The sequence below is a fragment of the Schistocerca serialis genome, chromosome 8 (genome assembly GCF_023864345.2).
Source record: "Schistocerca serialis cubense isolate TAMUIC-IGC-003099 chromosome 8, iqSchSeri2.2, whole genome shotgun sequence".
NCBI classification, from domain to species: domain Eukaryota; kingdom Metazoa; phylum Arthropoda; class Insecta; order Orthoptera; family Acrididae; genus Schistocerca; species Schistocerca serialis.
This window is the reverse complement of record NC_064645.1, coordinates 407,377,608-407,403,197: the sequence shown is the minus strand read 5'-3', so window position 1 is coordinate 407,403,197 and position 25,590 is coordinate 407,377,608. Positions and strand designations below refer to the sequence as shown.

The window sequence follows — 25,590 nt, the reverse complement described above, 5'->3', positions numbered from 1 at the left end:
TAGAAGAAGGGATAGGTTGGTAGGACATGTTCTGAGGCTTTAAGGGATCACCAGTTTAGTATTGGAGGGCAGCATGGAGGGTAAAAATCGTAGAGGGAGACCAAGAGATGAATACAGTGAGCAGATTCAGAAGGATTTAGGTTGCAGTAGGTACTGGGAGATGAAGAAGCTTGCACAGGATAGAGTAGCAGGGAGAGCTGCATCAAACCAGTCTCTGTACTGAAGACCACGATGTTTTCAAGAATTTATCTGAAATTTAGAATACAGGGAGCTGCACAAGAATTCATTAGTGCTAAGCTCACTTACATGAAATCGGAAAATTATAATTACAGGGACTAAAAAAAAAAAAAAAAAAAAAAAAAAAAAAAAAAAAAAAAAAAAAAAAAAAAAAAAAAAGTGGTAGTAATGGGTTCTTCCCAGATTTCCTGGTTATAATACTTTTTCTGAGATGAAAATATACTTTTTCCCGGATGAAAATACACCATATCTCAGATGAAAGTATATTTTTTCCATGTTAAGTGACAACGTACTTTCCCTTGGAGCCATAACACGTACAAATCCTTTGAATGGTAAAGGTTTTATACACCAGTGTAGAACTTCTCGGCATTTTAGTTAATGAAACCCAGCAAAAAATGATGCATTTTGGAAACGTGTGATGAGTGGCAGCATACGCTGCATATTTTTGTATTATGAAAGTATGAATGCAAATTCCACCAGATACAGAACAGTAGTTTCCGAAGCCTTGGAATCAAGATTGTGATGTGCTTCTGTCAGCCAATCATAGATCATGCTACATGATTCACTAGCCAATGACAGCAGATATTCAGGATATGTGATGATGTCAGCCAATAGCAGCATCACTGTTAAGTAGTGCGAACACACAAATAGAAAAAAATTAATGGTTTCAATTAATATTCATCCAGTTTAGCTACAAGAAAAGCTTAGTTTTCACATATAATATTGGTTGTCAAAAATTTTTTGCTGTTTTTTTTTTTTTTTTTTTTTTCGAAGGGTGTGGTTATGCAATATCCTAAGAGCACAGCTTAAATTGCAGCAGCTGAAATATTTCTGACAAGCATGATTATAAATTTCACTGCTGTGCACTGAATATTTCATGTGTTACCTGGCTGAATAAATGTTCTGTCAAGCACTTTGACTTTTCCATATGTGTGAAATTGCTCAAGAACTCACTTCGCACTCTTGTTGGAGGATAATAATGTTTTTGCCATTGTTATTTCACATTTTGTAATCTATGAAGGAACTAAACTAAATATGAAAAACTAACCTTGATGCTTGATCTTTTTTAGCTTGTGTTACCTGTCAAGGTATATTAAACAAAAATGTGCCAGTAAAATTTTAAATAATGACATAAGTAGCTTTTCTTCTGGCCCTGATATTTTTCTAAGTGGCTTGTCCTCAAAGTCTTAAGTTTTGAATGAAATTCAGATGCTCCATGATTTAAGAAATACATCACATAATCTCACATGCAACATAATTCATCTTGCGTAAAAGTAAATTTGCTTTGGAAGTAACACTTCTCAAACCACCATTCACAATATTTACCTGTGGCCTGCTAGAAATGTAAACAGTTGTGACGTCCGGCTCATCGAAAGCAGCTTGTTGTTATGAAGTATCTTTGTCATAAAGCTTTTTAGACGTTTTGCTGTTGGTAGATGCTTGTGTGTGCATTTTGTTTTGTTGTTGTAAATGGCGAATTTTCTTTTAACTGTAGTTTTATTTTGGTGGTGTTCTGTAGTTTATGTTTTATTGCTGCAGTATTATTCTGCAGTAGTGGCCTAAATAAAAATTCTTTGTCAGAGTATCAATTCTTGTTAGTCAAAATAACAAAAGTTTAACTGAAAACCAAAACAATGAAAAATTCCCAGAATTCTAAAAAATCCTGGGTTTTTCTCATATGAAAGAATCCTGGGTTTTCCCAGATTTTCTGATTGTCCTGGTTGCATACACTCTGAATTAGTTCAAAATGATTGTTGTTCAGAGGTTTAAATGCAAAAATGAAATCAAATTCTAGATGGAATAGTTTTATAGCCTGCTTTTGCAGCAGGATGAATGTATTAAGCAATTTGCTGACAGAATTTGAAAAATTAATGCTCAGATGAGCTGGTAGATGATGATGCTGAGAATGGCATTTAGCTTTTCAAGTCTTGTCATTGAGCTTTGGGCACATTCATCCATGGGTTGTATGGACAGAAAGTAAGAAAAGCAGCAAAGGCTGGCATGATATAAGGCCTTTTAGGAAGCAGTAGAGAGAGCTGTTGCATATTCAACACAGCTGTGGAACATTAACAGATATACGAAGCGTGGCCACAAATGTAAGGACTGTAAAGAAAAATGAATGTGCTACAATTGTGGGCTACAGGTAATGTATTGCGAGGTTGCCACAACAAAATAAAAAGTAATGTTGGCAATAGACAATTTTGCAGATCGTTAAGAGTAGGTGGATGCATGGGCTACCACAATGTAATACGACAGTGTATATGGATTTAATTTCTTGTTTGGTAATAGGGCAGAGTATTTGTAGCACATAGAAAGATTTGACTAGACCGCATTAACTATAACCGAGGACCTCATTCTTCAAATCGTACTCAAAAGGGTGGCAACACAGACATTGTGCTGTTGGACCACCTCGGTGATGTATCGGTTCTAACCCACAGAGACAATGTGCAAATTGATCAGTCCCAGAAAATTCCCCAGGGAACAGGAAAAAAAATATCCATTGTAGTCATGTCACTCTGATGCAAAGAAAGAACTCATATTGGCTGAGCAATCACATAAATGTGAATTACCATGCGAGGTACATTGATATATCACCAGGAGTGTAGGTGTGGCTACATTGGTGAGGCTGAATGCAGCAAGAATCCCAACAAAAATAATGAACATGAGCAAATTAGAGGTTGTATTACCACAAGCTATGAAGGTTGCTGGAGTATTGAGCATAACTATAAGTGATGTAATCCCAATCCCAAATGAGTTATGAAACTGATACTTCAATGGTACCACTTTCTTAGAGAAGCATGAAAACGAAAACAGTAGTGATTCACACCTCACCAGTAACCAGCAGTGGTTGTGTCTGAGACGCAGGGACTGGCCAAAATGTTTTAATTGAAAATCATTTACCATGACATTTTATTAACACAAGTATTGTAAATTGATATAACTATACTGAACGTGCAAGTGAAGTACAATCCTTGTTTTAACAACAATAAGTATTAAACGTGCAAGTGAAGTACAATCCTTGTTTTAACAACAATAAGTATTAAACCCCCCCCATGAACCATGCACCTTGCCGTTGGTGGGGAGGCTTGCGTGCCTCAGCGATACAGATAGCCGTACCGTAGGTACAACCGCAACGGAGGGGTATCTGTTGAGAGGCCAGACAAACATGTGGTTCCTGAAGAGGGGCAGCAGCCTTTTCAGTAGTTGCAAGGGCAACAGTCTGGATGATTGACTGATCTGGCCTTGTAACAATAACCAAAACGGCCTTGCTGTGCTGGTACTGCGAACGGCTGAAAGCAAGGGGAAACTACAGCCGTAATTTTTCCCGAGGGCATGCAGCTTTACTGTATGATTACATGATGATGGCGTCCTCTTGGGTAAAATATTCCGGAGGTAAAATAGTCCCCCATTCGGATCTCCGGGCAGGGACTACTCAGGAGGATGTCGTTATCAGGAGAAAGAAAACTGGCGTTCTACGGATCGGAGCGTGGAATGTCAGATCCCTTAATCGGGCAGGTAGGTTAGAAAATTTAAAAAGGGAAATGGATAGGTTAAAGTTAGATATAGTGGGAATTAGTGAAGTTCGGTGGCAGGAGGAACAAGACTTCTGGTCAGGTGACTACAGGGTTATAAACACAAAATCAAATAGGGGGAATGCAGGAGTAGGTTTAATAATGAATAGGAAAATAGGAATGCAGGTAAGCTACTACAAACAGCATAGTGAACGCATTATTGTGGCCAAGATAGATATGAAGCCCACACCTACTACAGTAGTACAAGTTTATATGCCAACTAGCTCTGCAGATGATGAAGAAATTGAAGAAATGTATGATGAAATAAAAGAAATTATTCAGATTGTGAAGGGAGATGAAAATTTAATAGTCATGGGTGACTGGAATTCGAGTGTAGGAAAAGGGAGAGAAGGAAACATAGTAGGTGAATATGGATTGGGGGACAGAAATGAAAGAGGAAGCCGCCTGGTAGAATTTTGCACAGAGCACAACATAATCATAACTAACACTTGGTTTAAGAATCATGAAAGAAGGTTGTATACATGGAAGAACCCTGGAGATACTAAAAGGTATCAGATAGATTATATAATGGTAAGACAGAGATTTAGGAACCAGGTTTTAAATTGTAAGACATTTCCAGGGGCAGATGTGGACTCTGACCACAATCTATTGGTTATGACCTGTAGATTAAAACTGAAGAAACTGCAAAAAGGTGGGAATTTAAGGAGATGGGACCTGGATAAACTGAAAGAACCAGAGGTTGTACAGAGATTCAGGGAGAGCATAAGGGAGCAATTGACAGGAATGGGGGAAATAAATACAGTAGAAGAAGAATGGGTAGCTTTGAGGGATGAAGTAGTGAAGGCAGCAGAGGATCAAGTAGGTAAAAAGACGAGGGCTAGTAGAAATCCTTGGATAACAGAAGAAATATTGAATTTAATTGATGAAAGGAGAAAATATAAAAATGCAGTAAGTGAAACAGGCAAAAAGGAATACAAACGTCTCAAAAATGAGATCGACAGGAAGTGCAAAATGGCTAAGCAGGGATGGCTAGAGGACAAATGTAAGGATGTAGAGGCCTATCTCACTAGGGGTAAGATAGATACCGCCTACAGGAAAATTAAAGAGACCTTTGGAGATAAGAGAACGACTGGTATGAATATCAAGAGCTCAGATGGAAACCCAGTTCTAAGCAAAGAAGGGAAAGCAGAAAGGTGGAAGGAGTATATAGCGGGTCTATACAAGGATGATGTACTTGAGGACAATATTATGGAAATGGAAGAGGATGTAGATGAAGATGAAATGGGAGATACGATACTGCGTGAAGAGTTTGACAGAGCACTGAAAGACCTGAGTCGAAACAAGGCCCCCGGAGTAGACAATATTCCATTGGAACTACTGACGGCCGTGGGAGAGCCAGTCCTGACAAAACTCTACCATCTGGTGAGCAAGATGTATGAAACAGGCGAAATACCCTTAGACTTCAAGAAGAATATAATAATTCCAATCCCAAAGAAAGCAGGTGTTGACAGATGTGAAAATTACCGAACTATCAACTTAATAAGTCACAGCTGCAAAATACTAACACGAATTCTTTACAGACGAATGGAAAAACTAGTAGAAGCCAACCTCGGGGAAGATCAGTTTGGATTCCGTAGAAACACTGGAACACGTGAGGCAATACTGACCTGACGACTTATCTTAGAAGAAAGATTAAGGAAAGGCAAACCTACGTTTCTAGCATTTGTAGACTTAGAGAAAGCTTTTGACAATGTTGACTGGAATACTCTCTTTCAAATTCTAAAGGTGGCAGGGGTAAAATACAGGGAGCGAAAGGCTATTTACAATTTGTACAGAAACCAGATGGCAATTATAAGAGTCGAGGGACATGAAAGGGAAGCAGTGGTTGGGAAGGGAGTAAGACAGGGTTGTAGCCTTTCCCCGATGTTGTTCAATCTGTATATTGAGCAAGCAGTAAAGGAAACAAAAGAAAAATTCGGGGTAGGTATTAAAATTCATGGAGAAGAAATAAAAACTTTGAGGTTCGCCGATGACATTGTAATTCTGTCAGAGACAGCAAAGGACTTGGAAGAGCAGTTGAATGGAATGGACAGTGTCTTGAAAGGAGGATATAAGATGAACATCAACAAAGGCAAAACAAGGATAATGGAATGTAGTCTAATTAAGTCGGGTGATGCTGAGGGAATTAGATTAGGAAATGAGGCACTTAAAGTAGTAAAGGAGTTTTGCTATTTGGGGAGCAAAATAACTGATGATGGTCGAAGTAGAGAGGATATAAAATGTAGGCTGGCAATGGCAAGGGAAGCGTTTCTGAAGAAGAGAAATTTGTTAACATCCAGTATTGATTTAAGTGTCAGGAAGTCATTTCTGAAAGTATTCGTATGGAGTGTAGCCATGTATGGAAGTGAAACATGGACGATAAATAGTTTGGACAAGAAGGGAATAGAAGCTTTCGAAATGTGGTGCTACAGAAGAATGCTGAAGATTAGATGGGTAGATCACATAACTAATGAGGAAGTATTGAATAGGATTGGGGAGAAGAGAAGTTTGTGGCACAACTTGACCAGAAGAAGGGATCGGTTGGTAGGACATGTTCTGAGGCATCAAGGGATCACCAATTTAGTATTGGAGGGCAGCGTGGAGGGTAAAAATCGTAGAGGGAGACCAAGAGATGAATACACTAAGCAGGTTCAGAAGGATGTAGGTTGCAGTAGGTACTGGGAGATGAAAAAGCTTGCACAGGATAGAGTGGCATGGAGAGCTGCATCAAACCAGTCTCAGGACTGAAGACCACAACAACAACAACAAAGTATTAAACGGAAAAAACAATAAGGAAATAGTTTAAATTAAAACAGTAATACAAATCCACACACAGAGCAGGAACCAGATAACTGTTTTCTGTTGATCGGAGACACCTTTACCTTCGGGGAAAGGCAGTAGATGAAGTGAAAACATAAAATCGGGCACCCGCTGAACGTCAGAACAACAAAATTGCAGTAGTTACAGGAGTTAATACTCAAGCAAAACTTTAAGACTGCAATAAGAAAACAATATAAGTGAATAACATAGATTAATAAGGCTGTGCTTAAAGGTGCACCCACAAGCATTCATTCCACAGCCAACCTGAGTTGATGGGGGCCACACTAGCTGGTACAACCACCAACCACACCCGTGCCGCGGACCTGCCGGCATGGGACCAGGGACAGGCCAAGTAGGACCCCACACAAACACCAAGTCAGAAAAGCCACAAACCAGATTACAGTCGAACTCTGCAACACACACACACACACACACACACACACACACACACCATACCACCAGTTAGTTTCTTTGTGGATCATAATAAGGATGATACACTGCACAGATGAATGCATAATCAACTGACACACCATAACCTGCATATACATAAGGGGTAGCCTACAAGAATTTCCTAGTAATAAAGCAGCCTGCACATATATACATATGTACAGATCTCCACAAATAAGGAGAAAATTATTTTGAAATGAGTAAATAAGTAAATGATAACTTGCTTACACTCATTTTAAAACTATCAGTGAGAATAACAATAAATATGTCCAAGTAACTTTTAGACATTAGAGAGAATTTATAGCTCCTTGGAAGAAGTGAGGAGAAACAACCGTGCAGCTTACTGATTAAAACAATGTTCTGATCACAGCTCAACTACAAATAGACTAGCGTAAAACACAAAATATTCCCCTTAAGTAAGAAAGGGTACAGACCACAGTTTTAACTGATAATAACTTGAAACTCAAACTTTATAAAAGTGACTTAGCATTAACACTGAGAGATTGAGCTACTACTGGATCACCAAAGCAACACGTGTGATGCAAAACATATAACTAGCAAGCTTAACTGCTAATTGATTTCAGACATTCAGAAATGCCAAAGATAACTGCACGTAGCAACACAATACCACTGAGTTGCTGTAGACGGAAACACTCTGTCAATATCCTTAGTTGCAGCTTTATGTCTGCAGGTGATAACAGTAGAAGACCATTCCGGTTGAGTCGGCAGTCCTCGCTGAGTCATGCAGAACTGATGATTCCAGCATAAGGCAGCCAACTAATGCCACACAGTCACAACTCGGTCCAGAAAATCAGCAAGCTTCCACATGCAGCACTCAATGGCCACCAACTCTGTACACTCTTTACACATTCGCTGCCACAAACACATATACTGCCTGCTGTACAAGCGCTTCCTCATCACTCCTTCCCTCACCGATTTAAAAAGCAAAACTGGCCAAGGATGCAGGACCATGAAGATAGGACAACACCAAAGATATCAAAATAAGAATTTACTGCAACATCTGAGCCCCACTGGCTCAGGCTCCTTGCCACAAACTGGACCCTGGGGAGGGGAGACAGTAGGTTAAACAGACCTTACCCCATATTGCCGTACTTGACCTGTGCACAACATCTGAGACCTCATCTCGCACCCACAGCGTGACCGAGGAGGACACCTCGATGACACTCCATTATCCCACAAAGGGTGGGGTAAACTTGTTGGGGTCCTGCCCTTCCTGTCACACTCTGCGACATCCTGTCACACTCTGTGACATAATGCACTTAAATAAGCTGGCTGACTTTGAAACTCACCACTCTGCATCCCTAGTTATAATGGATTGCCGTAGAAATATGAGCATATAGCCTGTTGCCAGTTCTCCTGAATTATATCCGGACTAACCACCTCGGGCAACAGTTCAGATACCCCCCCCCCCCACACACACACGTTAGCAGATGGGGAGTTAACCTGATAAGTAAACATCAACTAAACCAGGGTAGATTGGTGCGACTTGTGTCTTGCCATGTTAAATACGAAATTTAAAATGGCAAAGACTGGTCCCACACTGCTGGACAATTAGTTTGAAAAGCAATAACTGCAGCCTTCAAATTCCTATTCATCCTCTTCACAAAGGGCTGCTGTGAGTAATAAGATGTCATAGTCATGTGCTTAAAGCCATTCTTAAAACAAAACCCATGAAATTCCTGGGAAACAAAAGCTGAGGCATTATTGCTCAGCAAGGTAACAGGAAGACCAAACCATGAAATGATTTTACTTAGGAGGTTTGAACTAGCTCCTGCTGTGATATCAGTAATGGGCATCAACTACATGAAACTAGTACAGTAAATGCATCAACAATGATAAAAGTATACCCATAACCATATCCTTTGTGGGAAAGAGGGCCAACATAGTCGACAAGTCTCTGCTTGGGAAATTCTGTTGTGTGGAGTTAAGAAGGCTGCACTGATGTCCCAAACTAGGTTTGGACCTTTCTCATTCAGGAACTGTCTAACCCTAACTAGTTAACATCTTTACACAGGGAAGGCCTGATCTTATGAAGAGTCTTGTAAAGGCCAAGGTGCCCCCCTGTCCCCAACATTGAATGATGGTAATATTTAAGACAGCAGGATTTAGCTCCCTAGAAAGACACAGTTTCCAGACCCCACCTCCTTGGATTTCTGTGCACAGAATGCCTTTCCTAACTTGGTACACAGTACATTTTCTCTGGACTGGATTCACTGCTTAATCTTTCCTAAATCAGGGTCCGATTCCTGCTGTTGCCCCAGATCCCCAAAGAGTTCAGGCACTCCACTCAGAACCACAGCCACCAAGGCCTCTTGCTGGGCAACATGTTTATCTTTGTTTGCATTGTTTAAGGTGTCTTGCATGCAAAAGCTTTGTGTGCCAGTGCATTAGCCAAAATAGACAAGAGTATTGAGTTTCTTTCTGGAGGGACTCCTACCTACACTCAGATACTTTGAATGTGAGCCTAGATCTCACACTGGTTACATAGAGTAGAGGACCTGAAGGTGGTGGTCGACAATGGGGTTAATAAAGAAAAGGTAGATGAGGTAATATTTGCTTCAATGAGTGCACAAAGAAAATTGAGTTCTGTGGAATGGGATGAGCATTGTGTGAGGTTGATGGAGAAGTGCAGGCGAGGGGAAGAGTACAGCAAGTTTTGATTGATACTGTGCAAGGTTTAGATGGATGTTTCCCTAGTTTTGCTAAGTTACCCAACTCATTTTTAAGTATGCTTCGTGGTGTGGAGTGTCTTGTAAAATTCCTGTGGTTTTCAGTTGATTTGGAGAAACAGGTTAGGATTTTTAAAATTCTTTTGCAGGTAGTGTAAAGGTTCACTGCTCAAGTTTGTCAGTGATGCCATGCAGCAGGAGGGAGAGATAGGTAAACGAACATTTCTTTCATATCCAACAGGAAAGGGAACCTCTTCGTGCTACATCTGGGAAGTGCATATGGCATCTTAAGCCCTTGAAATGGCTTTATCTGAAGCCAAGATAGTTTCTAGCATTGTTCAGAGAATAAATCCAGAAGATAAATAACATATTTTGTTTACGAGCAAACCCTCCACATTTCAAGAATTAGAATCATTATCGTCCAATGTTATTGGCATTGCCCAAGTCGATGCAAGGCGAAGGGATTGTGATGATGATAAGCAAACTGAATGTGGAATTAATTCAAAATCTGGCGCCAGTATTGCTAATCAGTCCAGCAGATGTTTTTATTGTGGTTTTGCCTGGCAGTGCAATCGCTCATAACGTGTGGTGGCGAACAGGTGGCACGAGAGTAGGGTCAGGCAGAATGGCCGAAATAAGATACCACGTGCTTGTAATCATCTCAGTGCAGCTAGTGACTGAATCTTGCTGTTTGCCTGTACCCATATTAGTGAGGAACCCGTATGTGGGTTAGTGGATTTGGGAAGCTCCACACCACTACTCAGTTATGACTGGTATACTAGACATCAAAATATTTGTAGTTTTGGGCGTTTGCTCCTGACCCCTGCCAATGGTCAGCAACTGGTTACTGTCGGAGCCCTGCAAGTCAGTCGCAGTATTGGGAAATTTTCTTGGCCACTTTGGATCATTGTGATTAAGGATTTGCATCTTGAATTAATTTTGGGCTGTGGCTTTATGGATAGAACTGGATTAGTATTGGATTATAGGAGAAGGTCATTCCATTTCAAGTTTGCGCCCACAACTAAGTTGGTATTTTGTCACTGTAGGCACAACCACAGGATACATTTGATGCCCACTAGTTATGGGGAGTTTAATTTGCACCACCTGTCGGAGGTGGAGCCACGATAGGTGTGTGGAGAATATTAAAACAGTTTCCTCACTTGTGGACTAATAAACCTGGGGCATAAGGTGGAATACCATATCCAACTTATCAATGATATTCCTGTTAGACAGTCACCATATCATTACCTCCCTCCCCCTCTCCCCCGAAAATGAAGGCCTTGTGTGCCGAGATTGAGAAGATGTTGGGCCTTTGAGAAGATGTTGGGCAAGGGTGTTATCCGGCCATTCAGCTTTCCCTATGCGTCTCCAATATTTTTAGTTAAGAAACGTAATGGATCAGGGGTTAGACCTATGGTGGATCAATGTTTGTTAGAAAAGAAGGTGGTGTTAGAATCTGTTCCTTTCCCAGACCTCCACCACTGTTTTACTTGGCTCGCTGGTGCGAGGTGCTTCATGGTCCTGGATCTCCAACTAACCTATTATCAGATTCTGCTGTCAGAGACTTCTAAGGCTCTTACTGCCTTTGCTATGGACTGGAATTTATACGAATTCAACCATGCCCCTTTTGTTTATCCATGGGAGTTGCAGTCCTTTCACATCTGTTGGATTCCATCTTGGGTGACATGAAACTCTAGTTGTTATACAACTATTTAGATGATATCCTCATATACAGTAATACAGTAAAACCATTTCCAAACACCTGGATCACCTCTGCCAGGTTTTGACTAGGTTGGGGGAGGCAGGTTTAACTGTAAAGTCATCCGAGGTTGATTTGGTCCATCCAGAAATTTCGTTTTTAGAGCATTTAATATAGTAGACAGGGCACAAATAGATCGTTACCGCACACAAGCCATTTTGAATCTCTTTCCTCCAAAGAGTAAGAAGGGGATAGCCTGGTTTGTGGAAATGATTAATTTTTTTAGGAATTAAATTCCCAAATTTGCTGAAATAGCAGCTCCTCTGAACACGCTGCGGTGGAAAAATCAGGAATTTATGTTGACTGATAACCAACAGGCGGCCTCCGATGCCCTAAAGCACATGTTGAGATGTTGACTGATACCCGACAGGCATTCTCTGATGCACTTAAGCACATGTTGAGCAACACTCCAGCTTTAATGGTCCCTAATTCTGACTTGACCTTCATCTTTCAAATTGACGCATCAAACTCTGGGGCGCAGCAATGTCGCTGCAAGAGCAGGATAGTCAGCGACATCTTGCAGCTTATGCGTCACATGCTCTTACCAGTGCTGGGGCCAAATATTTCACCTATGAGTTCAAGGTGCTAGCGGTCCTCATTGGTACCAAAAAATTTCAATTCTACCTCAAGCATCAGTCGTTTGTGTTGGACATAGACAACCAAGCAGCAAGACTGGTAGGATTGCGAGGTGGACCATCAGGATATCTGCATTTCAGTTTAAGGTCAGTCACATCAGGGGTTCTGACAATGTGATCACTGATGCCTTCAGCAGAAGGCATTAAGTGCTTATGTACCCCTCATGTTGTGGGACTAAGATAAAGTGAAGAGTTTAAGAAGGTTCTGTTATAGTTTGTAACTAAACCAACAACTTCACACGCGATCTGTCACCTCGATGTTCTTCATGAGCACTTTTACCTTATTGTATATTTACAGTCATCCCTTATTGAAGATTAACAGTCATCTTCTCATGTTTTTCTTGATGCAGTGGAGCAATTATTCCGTGCCACTAACCATCTGCATAGGGTCGAAGGCTAAGAGAACTCACATCTACACCAACTCACTACAAAGTGATGTAAATGCCTTTTTAGTGAACTCTTCTGCATTTGGTTGTCCTTGTATTCAGTCTTTACAATGTTTGGTGACAAATCTCTTATTACTCAGAACAGCATATCTGAAATGAATTTCAGAAGTGTACACAAGAGAATGACATTTCTCGACAGCTTTTATCAATTGTTTTTAGTTGTTTACATTGTCAGCAGATGTGCTTCCTCTGTGCCTTCCAAAACAGTACCAAGCCATGATCTCAAGTATAAATGCCACCTCCAGAGCAGGTAGAGACTCTTTAACAGCTTTGTGCTTTGCCGATGTTGTGTGCTCACACTTCTTGCATTGTTTTTGCAGAAACCAAAATTGAAGCATGCACAGTGGTTATTTTTTACATGCTAACTATATAAACAATGTTTTTACACAAACATCTTTCACCTGATTGCAAGGAAGAGGTAGAACAACCTATCACACCCCAGACTTCAAGCACTTTTCAAACATATGGGGAGCATGAACTAGTCTTCTTTGATAGATAAACGTCATTTTGCGCAAAGTTAAGTAAACAACTTTGGACACATTATAACCAGTGAAGGCATCTGCCCCGATCCAAAATTAGTTGAAGCTGTTATGCAGTTTCCTGAACCACCCTGATCCAAAATTAGTTGAAGTTGTTAGGCATTTTCCCGAACCACTGAATTTAAAGGATCTACTGTCATTCCTAGATTTATCAAATTTCTACAAAAGATCCACAGCCAATTATGCAAATTTAGCACTTCCAATGACCCAGCTACAGAAAAAAGTGGCCTCATTCAATTGGTCGACAGAATGCAAAAAGATGCTCTAAAAACCCAAAACCACTCTAAACATAGTTCTAGTGTTGGCCCATCCAGATTTTTGAATGCTCCATTTCTTTTAACACATGCTTCAAATTTTGCTGTTGGTGTCTGCATAATAACACAAAATTTCACTCCTTAATATTTTGACTAATTATTTGAACAGTACAAGACTGCATACTGTATATGTGTGGATGGATATGTGTGTGTGAGCGAGTGTATACCCGTCCTTTTTTCCCCCTAAGGTAAGTCTTTCCGCTCCCGGGATTGGAATGACTCCTTACCCTCTCCCTTAAAACCCACATCCTTTCGTCTTTCCCTCTCCTTCCTTCTTTCCTGATGAGGCAACAGTTTGTTGTGAAAGCTTGAATTTTGTGTGTATGTTTGTGTTTGTTTGTGTGTCTGTCGACCTGCCAGCACTTTCATTTGGTAAGTCACATCATCTTTGTTTTTAGATATATTTTTCCTACGTGGAATGTTTCCCTCTATTATAAATAATTCAGTGGTATAGAAACACACAAATGCATACACACCTTTATGGATGTAATGTAATAGCTATTAATTCTCTACTCAGAGTATTATTTGAAAATAATCAAAAGTTAAAGAACATATAAGCATGGCTAAAATACTGCACATTGATTGAGAAGCAGTCAAGACTATAGCACAAAATACAAAAATGTGAAACATCCAAACACAAAAAATTGTTGCCAGATCTTTGTGTGAAGAAAACTTTTAATAAACAATTTGCAATTATCAAACAGTGGAAAATTAAGGGCTGCTAATGACAATATTATGAAAACGATAGATTGCTACTTACCATGTAGTGGAGATGTAGAGTCGCGGACAGCTAAGCACGTAAGCTTTTGGCCAAAAGGCCTTCTTCTGAATTAGTTAGGCAAAACACACACACACACACACACACACATATTCACGCAACAACAACTCATACACACATTATCACTGTCTCTCGCTGTTGAGGCCAGACTGTGAGCAACAGAGCATGATGGAAAAAGCAATCTTGGTGTGGGGGAGGGGGGTTAGGGCAGCTGTGTGCATTTGGGAGGTTACACAGATAGTGGAGGGGTGGGGTGGGAGGAACAGAAAAGGAAAGAAGTAAAAAGACTGTTTGTGCACTTGTGGAATAGAATGCTGCATAGTGCTGGAGTGGGAATGCTGGAGTGGGAACAGGGAAGGGGACAGGTGGGTGAAGGACGGTGACTAATGTAGATTGAGGGCAAGGGGGTGACAGGAATGTAGGATATGTTGCAGGGAGAGTTCCTGCCAGTGCAGTTCAAAAACTGGTGTTGGTAGGAAGCATCCAGATGGCACAGGTTGTGAAGCAGTCATTGAAGTGAAGGATTTTGTTTTAGGGAGTGTGCTCAGCAACTGGGTGGTCCAGCTGTGGCTCAACATCTCCACTATATGGTGAACAGCACTCTATCCATTTCATAATATTGAAATTATGATTATGTTGGATTAATAGTGTGCTTTTTGGTATCCCACACTATATTTTGACAACCAACCCAGTCATCTTTTCCATGTGCTCTGAGTTTTGTTGTTATACTTGCTTGTTATCTTTATACCAACTGTATTATGAAACATCATTAACGTCACGCTGCTATTTATAGCAGAGTTTGACTCCTGGTGCCCACTGTGCCCTTTGATACGTACACTGAGGTGACAAAAGCTATGGGATAGTGATATGTACATGCACAGATGGTGGTGGTACAGTGTGCAAATGATATAAAAGGGGCAGTGCATCGGCAGAGCTGTCATTTTTACTCAGTTGATTCATGTGAAAAGGTTTCCAGCATGATTATGGCTGCACTATGGGAATTAATAGACTTTTGAATGCAAAATTATGTATGGAACTCAATGCATGGGACATTACAGTTCGGAGATCATTAGGGAATTCAGCGTTCTGTTATCTACAGTGTCGAGAGCATACTGAGAATACCATATTTCAGGTATTACCTCTGACCACAGACAATGCAGTGTCTGACTGCCTTCACTTAATGACCGAGGGCACGGTGTTGGTGAAGAGTTTTCAGTGCTAAGAGACAAGCAACACTGCACAAAATAACCACACAAATCAATGTGGGACGTGCGATGAACTTATCCGTTAAGACGGTGAGGCGAAATTTGGTGTTAATGGGCTGTGGCAGCAGATAACTGATGGGAGTGCCTTAGCTAACAGCACATCACGTGCAGCACCTCTCCTGGGCTCGTGACCATATTGGTTGCCCCATAGACAACTGGAAAACTGTGTCCTGGTGAGATGAGTCCCGATTTCAGTTGGTAAGAGCTGGTGTTAGGGTTTGAGTGTGGGACAGACCCACAAAGCCATGGATCTAAGCTGTCAACAAGTCACTGTTCCAGATGATGGTGGTTCCATAAAGGTATGGGCTGTGTTTACATGGAATGGTCTAGGTCCTTTGGATGTTCAGCTACTTGGAGACCATTTGTCGTCATTCATGGACATCATTTTCCCAAACAACGATGGATTTTTATAGATGAGACTGCGCCATGTCACTGTGCCACAATCATTTGTGATTCATTTGAAGAACATTCTGGACAATTTGGGTGAATGGTTTGGTGACCCAGATCACCCAACATGAATTCTATTGAACATTTATGGGACATAATTGGGAGCTCAATTTGTGCACACAGTTCTGCAGCAGCAACACTTTTGCAATCATGGGTGGTTATAGAGGCAGCATGGCTCAATATTTTTGCAGAGGACTTCCAACAACTTGTTGAGTCCATGCCACACTAAGTTGCTGCACTACCCAGGACAAAAGGATGTACAACATGATATTAGGTGGTATCCCATGACTTTTATCATCTCACTGTATTGGGCTTTTCAGTCCGCACTGTTATTCCATGCTTTACATATTCTGTCAGTGATTCCAGGTGAAATAGCTTTGCTGCCATCACTGGAGAATAATCAAGTACAAAACTGTTTACACTCAAGTTAACTGATACAGCAGTAAAGAAAGATTATATTAGTCCAAGAGAGCAAGCCGTTCTAGTCCAGGGAGTAAAATAAAGTTTGTTGTGTGGCTCCAGATACTGAGACTGTATCATAGGCAGCCACATAACCATGTAACTACATATGGAGTAGCTGTTTGTGGCTGTGACAGTGACTTAATGTCATGTGCTAACCACAGAGTTGGAACATTTCACTCATCATCATGGGAGTGGCTGTGCATGAGGCATCATTCGTAGGATGCTTTGTTTGCCTCATGTGTTGTGGCTGCGTGACTGGCATGGTTGAGTGCCCATTCATGTGATTTTGGTGTGGTTTTTGATGGCTTGTTATGTTGGTCAGAGTGGTTGGGTTATTATTACTACAGTGTTTTGCTAATTTCCATTACTTGCACAATTTCAAAGGCTTGTAAGGTGAAAAAGACTTTCTTTAATGTTAAACACTACAGAGTGGACTCTAGACTCCATTATAAAGCCCTAGCTGCCTATGATTTACTAGATAACTTTCTAAGGACTGTTGATTCTTTGAATTAGTACTGGTTACTGGTCACTGTGAGTGTGTAGATCTGTGACCCTCACTTGATGATACTGTATTGAAAGTTTCTATTGGTGGTTAAATTTGAAGCATGTGACCACATGTGTCTTGCTTGTATGATATTCTCAAAGTTAATTGTATTGATCTCAAAAGAGAAATGAGTTGGGCTCAACCAAGGAATTCAGCTTACAAAACAGATACAGAATGTCTGCAAGCAAACATAACTAGAGGAATGGTTGCTGGAAGGTATAAAAGTCTTGCTGTGGGTGCTACAAGTAGATGTAGCAGTCGTCTGATATTTCAGAATTGGAACATTTACCAACATTGATGGAGGTAGTGTTACTGCTGTGTGTTATTTCTTTAGTTCCTTACTGACAACAAAAACAACAACAACAACAACATACAATTATGTCAATGGTGGTGAGCCAAGCATTGAAATTACACATGCATGAGAGAACAATTGGAAAGAACACAAGTGCAGGTAGAATCTGATCACATGCTATGTCATTCTATTATGACACATAAATGCTCAAGTCTGTGGGTTAAAACTTCACCTAGCGCAGCTGATGTGCAGGAGAGCAAGGCCGCATTGGTGATGTGCCACCAGCAACGCTCGTCTGGCAGTGGTGCTGCCATTGACTGAAGCATGCGCCCTCGTATTGCCTTCTTGCGGCAGCACTGAACATGAATGTTGTGTTTGTGGTTGTGGCATACATTGGCTTGATGCCACAGTTTCTGTAACAGCTGAAGTTGCATGAAGTTGGCATGGTGGCTGCAGTTGGAACTGAAGAACTGCACAGCCATATCAGGTTGTCAACAGTGTGTTGTATGGCATGGTGGTTCCAGATGGCAGGATGGCATGGTGGCTGCAGTTGGAACTGAAGAAGTGCACAGCCATCTCTGGTTGTCAACAATATGTTGGACACATTCCATGAAGTTTCAGGATTGCGGCTGGACATCATCAACATCTTGCCATGATGATTTGGCTGACAGCCATTGAGCCATCATCATTTGAAATTGGCACAATTGTTGCTATCAGAGCTGAAGAAGTGCACAATCCTTTTCAGGTTATCGACAGTATGTAGAATACATAAATCCTTATTCCATGAAGTTTCGGCATTGCAGCCAGACAATGCTAATGTTTTGCCATGACATTTTAGCTGACCATTCAGCCATCTTCAGGTGAATGTTTTACACTGAAGATTGCTGGTGCAAGTCGTTAATTTTATACCAAAAATTGGCAAGGAGGTGCATGAGCAAAGATAGCTGCTATATTAGCACCCTTTTATTGAGTTTAGCATCCTCTTCGAGTATTGTTCCATCTATGGACCTGGCGTGATACCAATTCAATTCTACACAGAGTACACGAAAGAACTTACCCCCCTCCTAACAGCCATGTACCGCAAGTCTCTAGAGGAACGGAAGGTTCCAAATGATTGGAAAAGAACACAGGTAGTCCCAGTTTTCAAGAAGGGTTGTCGAGCAGAGGCGCAAAACTATAGGCCTATATCTCTGATGTCGATCTGTTGTAGAATTTTAGAACATGTTTTTTGCTTGCGTATCGTGTCATTTCTGGAACCCAGAATCTACTCAGTAGGAATCAACATGGATTCCAGAAACAGCGATCGTGTGAGACCCAACTCGCTTTATTTGTTCATGAGACCCAAAAAATATTAGATACAGGCTCCAGGTAGATGCCATTTTCCATAACTTCCGGAAGGTGTTCGATACAGTTCCGCACTGTCGCCTGATAAACAAAATAAGAGCCTACGGAATATCAGACCAGCTGTGTGGCTGGATTGAAGAGTTTTTAGCAAACAGAACACAGCATGTTGTTCTCAATGGAGAGATGTCTACAGACATTAAAGTAACCTCTGGCGTGCCACAGGGGAGTGTTATGGGACCATTGTTTTTTTACAATATATATAAATGACCTAGTAGATAGTGTCGGAAGTTCCATGCGGCTTTTCGCGGATGATGCTGTAGTATACAGAGAAGTTACAGCATTAGAAAATTGCAGCAAAATACAGGAAGATCTGCAGCGGATAGGCACTTGGTGTAGGGAGTGGCAACTGACCCTTAACATGGACAAATGTAATGTATTGCGAATACATAGGAAGAAGGATCTTTTATTGTATGATTATATGATAGTGGAACAAATACTGGTACTAGTTACTTCTGTAAAATATCTGGGAGTATGCATACGGAACGATTCGAAGTGGAATGATCATATAAAATTCATTGTTGGGAAGGTGGGTGCCAGGTTGAGATTCATTGGGAGAGTCCTTAGAAAATGCAGTCCATCAACAAAGGAGGTGGCTTACAAAACAACTTGTTTGACCTATACTTGAGTATTGCTCATCAGTGTTGGATCCGTACCAGGTCAGGTTGACAGAGGAGATAGAGAAGATCCAAAGAAGAGCAGCGCATTTCATCACAGGGTTATTTGGTAAGTGTGATAGTGTTACAGAGCTGTTTAGCAAACTCAAGTGGCAGACTCTGCAAGAGAGGCGCTCTGCATCACGGTGTAGCTTGCTGTCCAGGTTTCGAGAGGGTACATTTCTGGATGAGGTATCGAATATATTGCTTCCCCCTACTTATACTTCCCGAGGAAATCACGAATGTAAAATTAGAGAGATTCGAGCGTGCACGGAGGCTTTCCAGCAGTCGTTCTTCCCGCGAACCATACGCGACTGGAACAGGAAAGGGAGGTAATGACAGTGGCACGTAAAGTGCCCTCCGCCACACACCGTTGGGTGGCTTGCGGAGTATAAATGTAGATGTAGATGTTGATGTATGGCACACAGATGCATTCATAATAACAATCCTACCTGCGTGCCATCTGTCGGTATTCAGGTCTGCAGAGTTATAATTTAGATGTAAAATTAATAAAAGTAATTGTCACTAGATGTGTCAGTAGTCATGAAATGGTTTCTTTACGGACGTACTAGATATGTTCACTATGTTTTAACCATAAAATCCTTTGGATGAAGGTCATAAGTTCTTCTTTTCTGACTTATTTATTTGTGATTTAAACACATGTTTTACATTTGTAAGTGGTGAAACTGTTTGGCTTGTCATAAGTGCATTGTTGATTGCTAATGTGTGCCAGTCTCTCGTGAATGGTACCAGTGTTATAAGAACTGTGTGTGCACGCCCAGAATATTGTTGAAGGTTGTTTTGTTCTATGTCGGCTGCCATGTTGTGCTATTGTGTGCATCCTTCCCATGTGTAAAAACATATAAATAGTGAATATGGCTAACAGACATCACTTGTCAAACTTAGAGATTGAAGAACTCTTGAACAATGGCACAGAGCTTGATGATCTTTCAGACGACATTGGTGGTTTTTCAGAAGACAATGATGACACGTGAGCTGGAGAGTGTAATCTGTGCTGCTGATAGGAATGATGTTAGTGAGTATGAAGAAGCTAAAGCCCAAGTTTCGATTAGTCAGATTTGTCATTCAGTTCAACAGTCTGCCCTTCATAATGAATGGTGTCATTTTTGATGCATTCCCTGAATTACCTCTATTTGAAGAAACAAGTGGAATTCAGGTACATGTTGATACATTATCAACAGAACTAGACTGTTTGTTGCAATTTTTTGATCGTAGCATGTTTCTAAAACTAAAGTAAGAGAAATATATATGCTACTGATACTATTTCTGAACTTCGCCGCCAGAACAGAACCAAACCAAAATCTTTATGGAAGAAATGGAGAGCAGTGAGGATGCACACAGTATATCATTTTTTTTCAATTGTTTTGCATATGTGTGTTGTAAAGAAACCTAAACTTAGGGATTATTGGTCTGAAGACCCTGTGCTTGCTCCATCATTTGCTTCTCAGCTAATGTCATGAGACAGATTTTTTGCTATATTCAGGATGCTGCATGTGAACAATAATGCGCTATGCTTGTGTCTGTATATATGTGTGTGTGTGTGTGTGTGTGTGTGTGTGTGTGCGTGTGCGTGCGCGAGTGTATACCTGTCCTTTTTTCCCCCTAAGGTAAATCTTTCCGCTCCCGGGATTGGAATGATTCCTTACCCTCTCCCTTAAAACCCAAATCCTTTTGTCTTTCCCTCTCCTTCCCTCTTTCCTGATGAAGCAACCGTGGATTACGAAAGCTTGAATTTTGTGTGTGTGTTTGTGTTTGTTTGTGTGTCTATCAACATACCAATGCTTTCATTTGGTAAGTTACATCATCTTTGTTTTTAGATACTTTTTCCCCACGTGGAATGTTTCCCTCTATTATAAACATGTAATTATTAAGATATCATTAGAAGATAAATATAAGGGGTGATCAAAAAGTTTCTGTTCCAAGGCTGTACAGTCCAGAATTGGTATGCCAACTAGGCAAAATTACTGTGAGCATTTGAGTCAATCGCCCCACCAATGCACTAGGTTGAAGATACGAGTTTGATAGAACACCTTGTCCTACCACATGAAAAAGTCCATAACTGCTTGCCACTCATCCTCATCTGGCTAGAATCATCAATCCTTCAAGGCCCATTAAAGCGATCAATGATGTGATAATTGCATGGGTAGAGATCAGGACTATAGGGCGGGTGCTCAAGTGTTTCCCACTTGAGTTGGTGAAACTTCTGCACTATTACATTTGCGGTATGGGGATTTAGATTATCATAAAGCAGCAGCTACTCCTGTCGCAATTTTCCAGACGTTTCACCTTAATTACATGCAATAATTTCTCCAGCATTGTGTAGTACTGTTCTCCAATGATGGAGACACCAGGTTCTTTGAAATTAGTTAGCAATAGGTCCAAGTAATCAAAGAAGAAGGTGAGCATTACCTTTCCAGCAGATGGTTAGCTCTTGAACTTCTTGGGACAAAGAAATGATGGATGACACCATTGTCAACACTTTTGACTCCACTTCCAGTGGTGGCACCAGCTTTCATCGCTTGCAATAACATGCCCAAGGAATGCGTTGCCTTCATCTTGGTGCAACATTCCACAACAATGGTTTTTGGACAGATGTGCTGCCCCATACACATTCTTCACTCTCCAATAGTTGTCTACTGGTGTTTATCCTTTGGCAGCCAAGAAAAGAATAACAGCATGTTGGTCCTGTCTGCATGCATTTGATAATAACATCGTCATAGTTCCCATGTCTGCATGTACCTCAAGCATCTTGGAAAGATACAAATGGCACACTGATCCATTGCCTGCATGTAGGTGGTTATATACCCTCATCAGAGTCATCCTATGTTGCATATATGCTGCAGCAATGCCGTAAAATGGAAACTTTTTAATAGCCACTTATAGCAGATATTTAATATGGCAGAGAAAGCAGCATGTTTTTCAGGATAATGGATTTTCTTTTGTACTATTTTACTTGGTTAAATTTAGCTGGTGTAAGCTTAGAAAATTAAGCAGTACAGGAATTATATTCTGCAGATACAATATACAAGTCAATTTTGTGTGAGTCACTTGTTTTGTTAGTGTATTTCTTAACTTGTTCCGTGATCCTAAAGCTTCTCCTTCTCAGTGGGATTTATGGAACACAATTAATGAATGTGGTAATGTAAATGCAAGTTGACAAAAATTGATACTGCAATAAGATTTTATAAAAGAGCTTTTTTGTATATTGTGTTAAAAATAGAATGCTCTGAAATGAAAAGTGCCTCTGCTATTTATTTGATGTATATATTACACATGATTGCATGGTGAATTATTTTCTGAAACTCACAAAAATCTTTACAGGTTGAAGACAAATGGTACAAGTTAATCGATGCAGGGTTTTGTAAACCACATAAACCAGAACTTTTAATAAGCTTACGAATTGAAGAACGAGAGAGAATACAAGTGGACACAGAAATATCTCAGTCTGAAACCAACATCGAGGTAAGAATTTTGTGTATCTTGGGATATGTGCTGTTATTCACTCTGAAATAGAGTTTGTGCAGTGTTCCTTGACACGATGATTCCCAGGTAATCAGTTGTCTGAATTCACTTAACTTCAGGAAAATGGTAATGTTTATTAGCAACCACCAATTTTGTGGTCGGACAATGCTTCAGTACTTGTGTAGACCCATGAAACATCCTAGCAGATTAAACCTGTGTGCCAGATTGAGACTCAAATCTGGGACCTGTGCTTTTCAGGGGCAAGTGCTGTACCAACTGAGCAATCCAAGCGCGACTTACTACACATCCTTATGCCTTTACTTCCTCCAGTACCTTAGCGCCTACCTTCAAAACTTCAGTGAAGTCCTCTTGTATGCCTTGTGATAGACTAGCACTTGTGGAAGAAAGGGTATGACAGAGACATGGCTTAGCCACAGCATGGAGGATTGTTTCCAGAACAAATTTCCACTCAGCAGCAGAGTGTGCATGAATTCAAAACTTCTACATCTGCATATGTACTCCACAGGCCACCTTAGGGTGCATGGTGGAAGGTATGTTGCATTGCCACTATTCATATCACTTCCCATTCCACTCTTAAATAGAGAGGGAAAAACGACTGTCTTTATGCCTCCACGTGAGACCTATGTCTCTTATCTTAGGTTTGTGGTCCTTAAGTAAAGTGTACGTTGGCGCCAGGAGGATCGTTCTGCAGTCAGCTTAAAGCCTGTTCTCTGAATTTTCTCAGTAGTGTTCCTGGAAAAGAATGTCTCCTTCCCTCTAGGGATTCCCATTTGAGTTCCCAAAGCATCACTGTTAATAAATGCATGTTGATTAAACTTACTGGTAACAAATCTAGAAACCCGCCTCTGAATTGCTTCATTGTCTTCCTTTAATCTGACCTGGTGTGGATCCCAAATACTCAAGCAGTACTCAAGCACTGGTACTGGAGGAAGTAACGGCATAAGGATGTGTAGTAAGTCATGCTTGGATTGCTCAGTACTCTAGTGTTCCTTCACAGATGAGCCACACTTTCCTAAAACTCTCCCAATAAATTGAAGTCGAACATTCGCCTTCCGCACTACAATCCTCACATGCTCATTCCATTTTACATCACTCTGCAACATTATGTCTAGATATTTAGTAAAGCTTAATGTGTCAAGTAGCATACTATTAATGTTGTATTCAAACATAACAGGATATTTTTGCCACCAGGTCCTCTCTTACATTGGACCAGGGTTTCCCACTTAAAGTATCTACTGCATCATAGTTACCTTAGAAAATTATAATTTTAATATGACAACTAGTGTTACAATGATGTGAGAGTCTAAAGTGGCAATGTGAGTAAATTATACTGACTGTGAACTGACAAAGTTAACAATGGCCTTACTTGTAGTACTGCAGCTGCAGCCACTAAAAGTGACAGTAGTATTGATAATAATGATGATGATGATGGTTATGATGATAATAATAATGACAACAATTGTGACATTAATAAGGATAAAGACAGTGGCAGATAAAAGACGAATTTGTGGGTCTACAACTAGATGTTTTCTGATACAGCAAGTTCTGGGAAAAGGAAATTTAAGAAGACTACATTTAGAGCTAGCTGCCATTCATCACAAGAACTAGAAATTTTTGAAAGTTGTATTATATCCTCCAACAGTCACTCAACAATGACACTTTCCCATACACCTCAGCATCATCATCAAACAACCAAAGATTGCTGCTCACCCTGTCTATCAGATCATATATGTACCTAGAGAATAAGAGTAGTCCTATCATATGTCCTCGGGGCACTACTAATGATACTCCGTTTTGGATGAATGCACACTAGTTGAGGACAACGTACTGTGTTCTATTTCTTGAGAGGTCTTTCAGCTGTCACATTAGTAGACCTAGGTGCTGTTTTACAGGCCTCTGGTATCTGCACTGTTTCACTGAATTATGACTTGAAATAAAATGATGTAGGATCTTCACCTAAATGGAGAGCCAAAAGCCTCCTTTATAAGTTCAAATTGATAGTTCACCAGTCTTTAATTGCTTCACTGAGATCCTGCTGGTGATGACCAGGTCTCTCACAGTCTCTAATAGTGTTTACAAACAGGTAGTTCTAATCTCTTCATACTGTAAAAGCGCGCACAGTACAAATGAAGTGATCAGAAGTTGCTTCACACGTGGTTAAGTTAAGAAGTCACAGATTGTTACTGCAGTCACAAGTATTATTCGACTGAACCAAAACACACACATTTTAAAGTCTACTGCTCATAACAAGAAAATATGCTCTCTCAGCCTGATTTAAACAAAAAGAGAGTTGCACAAACGTAACCCAAGACTTGGCTATTATGCCGACAAGCGAGCTAAATGAAGACTGAAAGCAGACTGACTGAAATAGCTTGAGCGTTGGTCTCATGAAGATTTGCTCCATGATATTACTGACCTTTGTTAATTTATAATAGTTTTTAAAGAGTATAGATCTGAGTTCATCTTATATTGGCTATTGCATCTGTCAGTTTATTTTGTTTGTATATTATATACCATGAGCAGCAGCTGATAAAGTATGCAGTACTAATTTATACTTACGCAATAGGAATTCAGGGTTTATGATGGTGCGATTTGTCTTGTTATATTAAAGTTTGTTTATTGAAAACTTAGCAATTTTTAATTAGCAACTCTTGATTCAGAAAAATAGGGCAGTAAAAGTATATCAATAGATCTCAGGAGTTTACAGTGGTTTTTGCTATAAGTAGCACTGAAAATTTGGATCAAGTGAAATCTTAAATTATCAATATCTTTTCAACTAATT

General features: G+C 40.4%; 1 protein-coding gene across 2 annotated transcripts in view; it reads left to right on the top strand.

Moving 5' to 3' along the window:
* The window catches only part of LOC126416703 (centrosomal protein of 120 kDa-like), a 194,418-nt gene that overhangs the window by 52,378 nt on the left and 116,450 nt on the right, over positions 1-25,590 (top strand). For both annotated transcript variants that reach the window (XM_050084511.1, XM_050084510.1), the window contains exon 4: positions 22,647-22,787. In XM_050084511.1, coding sequence (XP_049940468.1) covers positions 22,647-22,787 — 141 coding nt within the window. The remainder of the gene's footprint in view (positions 1-22,646; positions 22,788-25,590) is intronic.